At 42.6% G+C, this 11,473-nt stretch overlaps 1 protein-coding gene and 1 long non-coding RNA gene across 2 annotated transcripts in view; one reads left to right on the top strand and one right to left on the bottom strand.

Moving 5' to 3' along the window:
- The first annotated feature begins 733 nt into the window (after positions 1-733).
- Positions 734-11,473, top strand: part of ALKBH3 (alkB homolog 3, alpha-ketoglutarate dependent dioxygenase) — a 19,136-nt gene continuing 8,396 nt past the window's right edge. Inside the window, exons 1-8 of the mRNA XM_079952581.1 lie at positions 734-835; positions 2,166-2,296; positions 4,330-4,445; positions 5,485-5,519; positions 5,735-5,782; positions 6,563-6,666; positions 8,105-8,193; positions 9,951-10,160. Coding sequence (XP_079808707.1) covers positions 2,218-2,296; positions 4,330-4,445; positions 5,485-5,519; positions 5,735-5,782; positions 6,563-6,666; positions 8,105-8,193; positions 9,951-10,160 — 681 coding nt within the window. The 5' untranslated portion in view covers positions 734-835; positions 2,166-2,217. The remainder of the gene's footprint in view (positions 836-2,165; positions 2,297-4,329; positions 4,446-5,484; positions 5,520-5,734; positions 5,783-6,562; positions 6,667-8,104; positions 8,194-9,950; positions 10,161-11,473) is intronic.
- Positions 8,965-11,473, bottom strand: part of LOC307202808 — a 24,094-nt gene continuing 21,585 nt past the window's right edge. The window contains exon 2 of the long non-coding RNA XR_013833015.1: positions 8,965-10,028. This is a non-coding gene — a long non-coding RNA (uncharacterized lncRNA). The remainder of the gene's footprint in view (positions 10,029-11,473) is intronic.

The following is an 11,473-nucleotide window of genomic DNA, read 5'->3' as shown; positions in this document are numbered from 1 at the left end:
CGCTCATCTCGCTTTACTGGCCAAGGGAGCTGGCATTTGTCCGCCGACAGCTTCCAGGTCATGTGGCCAGCATGACTAAGCCGCTTCTGGCGAACCAGAGCAGCGCACAGAAACGCCGTTTACCTTCCCGCCGGAGCAGTACCTATTTATCTACTTGCACTGCGTGATTTCAAACTGCTAGGTTGGCAGGAGCAGGGACCGAGCAACGGGAGCTCACCCCTTCGCGGGGATTCGAACCGCTGACCTGACTGGCAAGTCCTAGGCTCTGTGGTTTAACCCACAGCACCACCTGCATCCCTCCACTTCGCCCCCTAGCCACGGACAAATTAGCTCTTCTTTCTGCCTTCTTTCCGCCCCGCCCCCATTCCATTCACGCTCTATTTAAAACCTTTTCTTATGAGGCAATAATGGATATTTTAATTTATAAACATATTTATAGATATATTATTTAGCCGATTTTGCGGGGGGGGGGCACCTCACCACCCCCTAGCTACTGCCCTGATGCCAGCTGCTTGGGGGTCAGGGATGGGAGAAGGCTGTTGCTTGTCACAGCTTCCCCTATGCTAGGCTAGGTAGGCCGACGGGCTTTCTGCGGCAGGGCTCCTTCGCGCATCCGGACCTTACTCGGAGGTCCCGGTGTCAGCAGAGGGGGCGGGGCCTCCGCAAGGAATGGTCTAGGCGGGGGAGGGGGCCGCCTGTCGGTTCCCATTCGCGCAGCGGGGCAGAAGGGGGCGGGGGCTTTCCCGAGCGTGCGCGCGCAGGCGGGGGCGGGGCTGCCTCTTTTACCGCAGGTGTCTGGCCGAGGAGGAGGGAGCCGCTGTGTTTTGTGCCGCCGGTGAGTGGGAGCTCCGGTGACGACGGCGGCGGCGGCGGCGGGGGGCGGGAGGGATGGTAGTTAAAAGGAGGGCGGGAAGAAAGGAGAGGTCGGAAGAGCGCGGAGATTCGGTGGGTGGGCTTTCGGTAGGCCGAGTTGTGAGGAAATAAAAGAAAGGCGGCCTTGCTGCCGCTGCTTATTATGCTGCTTAAGCCCTGAATTTTGCTTCAGGAAGGGGAGACGCCATACATATATACATATGCCTGCGCGTGTATACACACACACACACACACGGAGAGAGAGAGACCCGGACTGCGTTCTCTGCCTTCCTTTCCTCAGGCTGCAGCGTTGTTCCGAGCGTGCACGGGTTTCGCTCCCATGTATGTTTCGCCTGTTCTGAAGAGGTTTAAGAACGGGGGGTGGGGGGTCTGTGTCTTTGAGGCCAGGCCGCTGACAGTGCAGGAAGTCCCACTGGATTCAGTGGGAGATCACTTCCAGGTTGTCGGCTCGGTAGCTCTGGTGCTGCTGCTGCTGCATCTTCCAAAGCAATAGTTCTCCTCGAGTATTTTTTTTTTTTTTTGGTAACTAGATTTATATATTGCCTTCACTCCCTCCAGGAGCTCAAGGTGTGGGTGCACGCTTCTTTCCCTCTCCCATTTATCTTCACTGGCTCAAGGTCACCCAGTGAGCTCCATGGGCTGGATATGAACCCTGATCTCCCAGGTCTGAGTTCGACACAGTATCACATTGGGAACTGAGAGTAGGTTGCCTGAGGCTGGTGCAGCGTATTCATGAATGAACCTACATATATCTGCCCAGAAGTAATTTACCCTTGAGTTTAATAGGGCTTACTTTCCAGGTAAGTAAAGTCTTACGGCTGCCACATTCACATCATACATTTTAAGCGCTATGATACCACTTTAAACAGTCACGGCTTTCCCCAAAGAATTCTCAGAGCTGTTGCTTGTTACATGTGCTGTGAGTTGTTAGTGGAGCCCTATTTTTCTCACAGAGCTACAATTCCAGAGTGGTTTAGTAATCAGTCCCTCTTCTCAGGGTGAAGGAATGGGAACTATGGGAATTGTAGTTCTGTGGGGGGAATAGGGGTCTCCTAACAAAACCCTTAGCAAACTACAGCTCCCAGAATTAATTTTTTTAGGAGGGGAGCCATGATTGTTTAAAATCGTATAATAGAGCTTTATATGTATGATTTGAATGTGGCCCAAGTTAACATTTGAACTGGGGTCCTGTGGCTTATAGACAGGCTATTATCTGCTATGTTCTATCACCTTTCTAGAAGCCGTGGATATCTTAATGTGCTTAATTATCACTCCTTTATCTTTTAAAACAGAAAAGAAAGCTAAATCCTTTGCAACAGGGTCTGGAAGATACTCTAAAGGATAATGGAAGATAAAAGGCAAAGAGCCAGAGTGCAGGGGGGCTGGGCTGGACCAGTTAATAACAGAGCAGCTTCTCGTGCAGGCAAGATCATGTTTTTGTTTTTATATAGATGTATATAATTGAACAAAATTAAAAGTGTCTGGTTTTCTTTACCAGTCCTAAGCTTGGATCTGTATAATGTTCTTAAGCCCCTTAACCTTAGGGGATAATCCTTATTAATAAAACTTTGTACACTATTACCAAAAGGCATGTTGTATCCTCTATCCTGCTTCTTGTATAAGAAAGCATGCACCATTCCAAACCAGATGAAAGAAAGAGAATGGAATAATCTTCTTTGTTCTTCAGACCTTGGGCCCCAACAGGTCTGTATGCTTGGTTTGGTGGTATCTCTTCCTGCTTTTCAAACATGACTACAAGTTCCACCTACAGCACAATATGTGGTGATCATTCTGCTGAATTTCTGGACGAAAATGAGTAGAGTGACTGGGGTGGTTGGCATAGGGTGTGCTCTGCGTGTATGAGAGAGAACTTGCTGTTCAAAAAGTCAGTGGATCCAACATTTTCCTCTGCCATTCCAATATCTGGGGTTCTGCTTAATAGATGCTGCTCCAAGTTTTCCTAAGAAGTTTTCCTGAGGTAAATAGCATAAGTAAGTATACTAACTGCCTAAAGTTAGTAAGCATACTAATTTAAGTCTGCCTGAAGATCTGTGTGCATAAAGCTTTATGCTTCCTAGGGATAAACATCTGAAGTAAAAAGACAATTACAAGACTGATTTCAGGTTTGAATAGTATATGCATTCAAGGTACCCAGTGTAACCTTTTATTCTTTCTTTTGCATTATGTATAACTTGGTTTACCATAGAATTACTATTTGTCTGTTATATTAAAAGTACAGTTAATTCAGGTACATGAATACTGCATAAAATTTAATCACTATCAGTTTCATTTTCTTCATATTTGTCAAATTTACCATGCACTTCTAAAAACAAGGTTTGCCCAGACTGAAACCAGCTTCTACTCTTTCACATGCCAGCTTATTTCTTGATTTGATACACATATTTCCAAACATTTCCCAGTTTCTTTCACATGCTGCAGAAGATGGAGAAATCTGAAGTAGGTAAGAAGCAAGAGGAGTCTGAGGCTATGTTGTGGAAAGGCTTTGCCACAGCGTTGCAGGAGGTATATGCTTGGTAGAATTCCAGACTTCCTTCCTTGGCTAGATACCTGAAGGTGTTCTGTATTCTGCAACATTTGAAAGCACCTTTACAATATCAAGTCCTAAGTGTGCTGCTTGTTTTGTCAAATTCAGAAGTAGTGCTATCATCACTTACATTTCTGCCTTTGCATCTTGGATTCAACAGATCTGTGACAGCTTGAATTGGGATGGTCACAAAATTAGGTTGCCCTGTACGTTGTCCCACCCCCAGTTCTTTAAGACATATTCAGGAGGACAAAAAGAGATTCACCAACTATGCTAGCAAGAAGAGGGCCACAAACAAAGGAGGCTTGTGACAATGAAGGTTCCCCATAAGTGGCAGAAACATGTCTTACTGTTGCATTTGAGAGTTGTACTCTGATCAAATAATGGAATTGTAATGATCAAATATTGAACATACACTTACATAAAAGTCTTTTCTGTTACAGTTTGAGAAAAATTTTTGGCAGAGAAATATATAAACACATTGTCTCAAACATTTTGTTCAACATTGTAAAAGAAAATATTTCATAATCCAATTTTATCTCCATTTTGTGGGGAGGCTTTAGGGGGGAAAGGGGGGTGATAGTTCCTCCACCCAAATGTTTGCCAGGCTTTCATGTCTCTGCTTGAATTATACCTAAAGGTTCTAGAAGGAAAGCTTCATCTTGTAGTTATTTACATGGGCAGTCTTTGAAGATCTAGGTACATGGCACTTGTGTAGTGGATTTATTATTATTATTATTTCACATACAGTTCCCAAAAAAATGGTATGTTCTTTGTGAAGGGATTTGGGATCTTCGGCTTTGGGAGTCACGCTCAAAGCTACATTTCTGAGGTTCTGTTTACAAGTGTACCAGAAATACCAAGCCATGTGTATTAACTACTTTGACTGGTTCTTTCTCTTTCTGTCTTAGCTTCTGGAACTTCCAGCCGCAGGAACCAAGCCTTTGCAAGCACAACACAGTCCCGGGTGAGAAGAGAGGAGCAGCTTCCATCTGAAAGGCAGTTTGTTTTTAAAGCCCCAGAAGAGGTAGAGATTAAATAGCTGAATCCTGACAAGACAGAAATTCTGTGCTAGGGTCTGGGTATAAGGTATTCAATCTGTTCTTGAAGGGGTTGTACCCCTCTTGAAGGAGCAGGTTTGTTTTCTGGGCCTACTCGTAGATTTGGCATTGTCACCAGAGGCTCAGGTGTCCTTAGTGGTACAGAATGCTTTTTCCCAGCTACAGCTGCTTCTGGACGGGGAAAGCTTCTGGCCACAATAATCCATGCTCTGATAACCTCCCAGTTGAATTACTGTAATAGGGTTGCCCTTGAAGACTCCTCAGAAAATGCGGCTAGCACAAGATACAGCTGCTCAGTTGCTGAGTGAAGTAACCAGTTGGATCCATATTTAATTTTGTTCTTAAACAATTACATTGACTGCCTATACTTTTCTGGTCTGAGTTCAAGATACTGCTGATGACTTACAGTGCCTTGAGTAACTTGGGGCTGGCATACTTGAAGTATAGCCTCTCCCTATATAGTTCTGCCTTGGTGTTAAGATCTACCAGGAAGCTCCTCCTTAGCAACCCACTGTCGGAATCATATGTTACGCATTGGTGTCGCAAAGGGCCTTCTCAGTGGTGGCACCTTGGTTGTGGAACTCCCCTCTGAATTTCAGCAGGGTCTTACTCTTTTTTTCCCATTTAGACTCCAGCTTAAAACATGGTTGTTCACTTAGGCCTTGGGAGGTTGTTAAGACTCAGTTGGATTTTGTAGTCTACCATTTAATGATTAATTGTACTGTGAATTTTATTCTGTTCATGTTTGCTAGGGATTGTTATTTCTAACTGTGGTTTTACCGTTTCGTGCCTGAGAACCTTGGATGAAGGACAAGCTAGAAATATTTTAAATAAATAACATATACTGTCCAGCTCAAAGGCTGCCAATGCTGCTTACAGTAACTAATCCATGAAAACTTAAGACACATGCAGGATTATTACTGGGTTACCAAATTACCCCTTTTTAGCTGACTTACTTACTTAAATGTGACTGCTGTACAGAATATTGTTGTTTTTTCCCCTTAGGTGGTGCGTAGACCCCCAGAGCCCAAAAGAATAGAGTAAGTACAACTTGAATTCATTGTAGAATAAGGTGCTCTTCTGACATATAGTGATATGGACAACACCTTCTCTTTCCTATTAGCTTTTCCATGGCAAAAGAATGGCCTCAGTGGTCATTTAGTAGACTTTCTTTCCCTGGCCCTTGTTGGTATTCTGAATCACATATGCCTGCTCAACCATACCCGACTGATTTTCTCTTCCTCCTCCTTCTTAGGAATCAGGGTGTGTATGAGATCAGCACATCGCCATCAGGAATATCTCGGTAAGCAGATAAAAACTCTCCTTTGTTATTATTGCAGAATAATGCAGTTGGATAATGCAGTACTGAATTGGCTGGTGCATTGGTGCTACAGAAAGCGTGTACTTCAGTGCACTGAATGTGGACAACGCTAGACAGTAATACAGGGAAAGGCTCTTGCTTCCCAAGTTTTACTTGCATATTACCTGAATGACTGGAAGCAGAAATGGCTGGAAAATCTCTGAGCTAGCTACTCCACTGATCTTCCTGTGAATCACTGTATTTTCCTTATTTTCTCTTCAAAATATGGTCACTTTTTATCTATATATTCATTTATAAAACTATCTACCACTATTTCATTAAAAATATCAAAGTGGTTTATAACAATGTCTATATACAATAAAAACAACATGAAAGCTAAAATCAGAGCTCATCAGCTAACTGTTAATGAAAGGAGCTTTCTTTTTTAATTGCCTACATACCCTTGGCAGCATAGAAACATTTTCAAAAATAATATTGTTTGGATATGCCATAAAAGCTTCATTTTCAGTATCTAATGTTAGAGGTACTTTTCCAGGTTCATACGGGAAAAAAACACTGATAGCAAGCTTGTCTGTTGAAGGTGTTTTAATAAAGTTTTTTGGTAAAGAGATTTTAAAAAATCATAAACTGCTAACTAGCTTTGAATGACAGCCATGTGTCAAAGTTAGCACTTGCACTTAAACTGAAATGCATTTGTACATTAAAATGCTTGGGAGACAGATCTCGCAATGCTCCTGTATAATCCAGTTTTTCCTGTGCTAGGATTCATTTGATTCCTGGCTTCATTGACTTAAACGAAGCAGACTGGATGTTTGAACAACTCCTCCAAGAGATCCCCTGGAGGCAGAGAACACACATCAGGCAGGGTAATGGTACAGTCGTTCTCGTTTAACTGCCCACTTTTACTGTGGCCAGGCCTGCTGTTACCGTGGCATCTGCCAGGACCCACTAGGCTGACACATTGCTTTAGCCCCAGCCCCTTTTTCCACTGTCACTGCTGGCTGTAGCAGTTTTGGAGTCGTTGGAAGCCCATGCACCCCTGGACGAGCTTACCTGGTGGCGGATGATGTGGGAGAGAAAATATAGTCGCTCCCGGCCCATTACAACTGCCTGCTTCTGGAGGAGAAAGCTGGTGACTGAGGCCATGCAGCTGTGAAGGGCCCCAAGCAGTGGCAGTCATGAGAGTGGTACCATTTGGAACAGGTTAAGGAGACCAAGACCATTCTCGCTGTCCTTTCCCAATCCTCATTTGGGCATTCTAAGGATGCTTTCCTGCATATTTTGAAAAATATTAGAATGCTCCTTCTATTCATCATGGCTTGGTTCACATGTCACAGTAAGTCAAACGATGGCTTACTGGGGCTGCTCAGACATGCTGTCTCCCAGAGAGCAGCTTGAACCTGCTTTGTTCCTCCCTGGTGCTTTCAGCACAGTGTAACTGCTGAGCCAATGGTTTTCTAATAGCTTAGGATCACAGTTAACCACAATCTGTAGCAAAAGCGTGACCTACAGTTACATGCCCCTTGAACAGGGCCTGACAATATGAGTTTGGGTTTGACACCAAGGCCATAATTTGTGCTTATCACCAAGGGTCAACAGTGGCTCATAGAGTTTGATAGGCTTTTCCTAAAGGAAAATCTTCAAATACATCTCCTAGTTGCAGCTGTGGTGTACCAATATATATTATTATTACTGCAGGCAGAAGTATGCTCTGTTAGTTTTGTCCACTTGGGGGCAGTTGTGTTGTATCTTTTTATAGTCTTGTATTGCAAGCAAGATGACACAGCAGATAATATGAACAGCCTACAAAATCTCTCCCTCGGCCATATCAAACAAGTCCTGAAGTGTCTGCTTGATTCAGTCACTGGCATCTTCAGGTAGGGCTAGAAATGCCTCTTGTTTAAAACCCTAGGTAACTGCAGCCAATTATTGTAGGCCAGCCAATGTGATGTCCTCCAGTTGTTGCTGGACTTCAATTCCCGTCATCCCTTACCATTGGCCATGCTGGCTGGGGATGATGGGGATTGTAGTCCAACAAACATCTTGAGTGAACTATGATGGCTGCCCTTGATGTAGACCATATTCGGCTAAGTGGATCAATAGGCTTTCTTTCTCTGTGTAAGGAGTGTTTTTACTGATCTTTGAGTAAATGCAGAGAGAGTAATTGCAGATGGAACTGGGGAGGAGGAAACTTCATTTATCAAGCCAAGGATCTTTACCAAACTGTACTTTGGTCAATATATCGGGGCTGGGTTACTTATATGGGGGTCACAGATATTTTGTTTTTCCTTTCTTTCTCTCTAGATCTATCTTATGATGAACCCAGACTCACAGCTTGGTATGGTGAACTTCCATATACTTACTCCAGGCTAACAATGAAGGCAAATGCTGATGTATGTATATATGCCTGAACATGTGTACTTGCAGAAGTTAAAATAACTTTGCCTACATACAATACAGTATTTTTATCTGAATCTCACTATTAAAAGTGAGCAGTACAGCTGTTGTGATGCCGCACTGGGCTCTTTTGGAAGGATGAGTAGGATAGAAGTTTAATAATATGGTAGCCTGCTGACTTTTTCCCTAACAACTGGACAGCAGTTACTCCTTGGCTACAGAAGAATGGCTGTTGCCTTCTGAGATTCTTTGATCACTGAGCTCACTAACGGGAATGCTGCAGTGGAGGGAAGTGGAGAGAGAATCATACAGCGATCAAAACACTTTGTATTCCTGCTGTCAGGTGACATGTTAGAATGAGAGAGAAGTGTTAGTTCTCCCATCCCAGGTAGGATTGCCTCTACACTTGAATTTCAGCCAGCTTAAAATACGTCATATTGCTTAGGGTACACTCTTGATATTGTGGTATTGATACAGCACTGTAAGTTCTTCATTAGGGGATCTCTTAATTTCTCTAGTTGTTCATTAGTTATTGGTCATGAAATTTAATAGGCTTGAAACTAGTTTAAATATTTTAGTGCAGGTGCACACATTAAGTGAGAGCTATGAGCAGTTTACAGGCTCCAGGTAGGTGGTACATGATTATAAAAAAATACTATGGTTGGAAAATACTATTGGTGTAATAATGCCAGGCTCTCTGATTTTCATGAAGGAATTTATATGTTAAGATATGTGTTAAGAATCAAAATGCAAATAGCTTTTCCCCCCTTTGCACTTGTGACTTTCTCATGGAATTTTATTTTGAAATAAAGTTAAAAATACAGACAACAATAGCAAAGCTCACTATACAGCAAGAAAGGAATAAAGAAACATGGTATATCATGTTTGAGAAGCAATTAGAATAATATAGCGTAATAAGCATGGTAATATATGGGTGTGGGTGTGTTCCTAGTAAGCCCCAAAGAAGAATATGTAATGGATTCCGTTCTTGACAACTCTTAGAGGCTAAGCAACTTTTATTTCACTTTGATAAACTAATGTGTAATATATGTGCATGCCCAAACATAGCAAAACCCATTTCTTACACTCTAACAGTTTATTAACTTTTTCTGCCTTTTCTAGTTAAGATGTTAAATTGGGCCCCTTCATAGTCCCACTTATCTTCTTCTACCCTTTTCCTCACCACTTTTCCCTTTTTCAGCACAATACAACAAAATTATTGGAGGTGTATTTGGCACAATGAAAATACAACACTTACTTGGCAAGGAGCATGTGTTTGTGTGAGAAGTGCACAGATACTAGCACAGCTTCAAAACTGAAGTGCACAAGAGTGCCAGGTTACACATGCCCTTTCCTGTGCTGCTGCATTTGGCTCTCTGTTTCACTGCCAATCTGACCACATTGGCTGAAGCATTGGAGTAGCATTATGAGGCCTTGACTGATGGCATAGCGCCCAGGCATGTTTTTTAATGTCAGTTTAATGCATACGAACAAAGTGCTGAGAACATGGCACAAGCTGGCGTGGAAAGTTCTGGAGCAGTTGATCCATTATTCAGTGTTCTCTAACAATGGATTGAGATCAGTTGGTCCTTTTGCCAGCTGTTCCAAGCCTTTCAATGCCCTGGAAATCTCCCTTCAATGTTTTGCATTTTTCTTTCATGCCCCCCTCTCCCTCTGCATATGAATTGTACTTCTTCCCATGTTAATCCGGGTTTTTTTCTGTCCATTTTTTTCTGTGGGAACAAACTTTCAGTGGCACCCACTATTGACCATGCTGAAGGATCGCATTGAAGATTTCACGAAGCACTCCTTCAACTCTCTGCTGTGCAACCTATATCGAAATGAGAAGGACAGTGTTGACTGGCACAGTGATGATGAGCCTGAGCTGGGAAGAAACCCTGTCATTGCCTCCCTCAGCCTTGGTGCCACCCGGGTGTTTGAGATGAGGAAGAAACCTTTGCCTGTAAGTGTGTTGGCTTTTCTACGTTGTAGGGAACTGTGGTAAACCAGCTGAAAGGCCTTTACGGAGTTGACCTTGTATTTGGTTATTCTAAATTGCATAGTGTAACATGGTTTCTGTGCAGGTAGTCAGTAGTCCCTGGGCCATTGCTGTTGGTGGCATACAAGATTCTCTTCCTCCCCATTTTACTGTGAAGTAGGTTAGGCTGAGAGACAGTGACTGTTCCACAGTCACCCAGTGAACTTCATAGCTGGCTCCAGGTCTTTGTTCATCATGCATAACTATTACACCACACTTCTAGGGTGGGCTCAAAGAGCATTAACTCTTTAAAGCTAGTCTCAGCTGCTTCCTCAAATCTGTTACTCCTGCTAGTATAGGAGTGATGATGTTGCCTGACGGTAGTGATTGTTTCTGTAGTGATGTAATAAGTACATTGTCTATGTACAGGCAACTCCCCACTTACACGTGCTTGACTCACGTGCAACCACATATACGAATGGGGCCGGGAAATAAATGATTTGATTTAAACTGCTAAAGGATGCTAAAAGGGCAAAAACAGCCTGAAAAGAGTGCAAAAACAGCAAAAATGGCACAAAAACAGTGGGGGAAATAGCAGTAGCTAGTAAGTGCTGCTGGTTTTTTAAAGGGTTTTCAGAAATTCGGAAGATGTTAGAGGCTTTTTAGATGGTGTTCCCCACTATATGCAATTTCATGTATACGCACAGTAACCGGGAACATAACCCCTGCTTAAGTGGGGTTGCATTAGTAAATACTGCAATTATGGATGCAAAAGAGGTCTCTGCTATGTTTTCAAATTTACTCACTAACTTGGTTCAAAACATTGCATTACTTGGTCTCTCCCTGAAATAAAGTCTAATGGAAAACTTGTTTAGCTGCATTTTACCTTGAAACAGTCGCTCTTTCAGCTAGCAAAAACCGTTTTAGGTTTCTTTCAGTCTGGGCAAGGAGGAAAAAAGAGGGGAACTATGTTTTGTGTGTAAAAAGGCGCCGTGGGAACAAACTTAATCTGGAAGAAGTATAATTTTTTCACTGGCTATGAAATACTGAAGTGGTCATCCTAGATGTGTCCTATCAATCACTACTGGCATTTCTGATTATATGTTTAGTTGGAATTACTTTGCTCTGTAGTTTGGTTCTTTAGAGTTTATTTCTATACTTTCTTTCAGCCAATAAAGGTTTTCAAGGCAACTCATAAACTTTACCAAAGATACATAATTTAAGCCATAAAATGCAACTTACAAAAGTAGAATAAAACCAACAGCATAAAAAACTACTAAAACCTAAATATATAAATA

This window comes from Podarcis cretensis (assembly GCF_951804945.1).
Source record: "Podarcis cretensis genome assembly, chromosome: 1".
Lineage (NCBI taxonomy): Eukaryota > Metazoa > Chordata > Lepidosauria > Squamata > Lacertidae > Podarcis > Podarcis cretensis.
The sequence above is the reverse complement of the archived record's forward strand: the minus strand, read 5'-3'. Positions and strand labels throughout refer to the sequence as shown.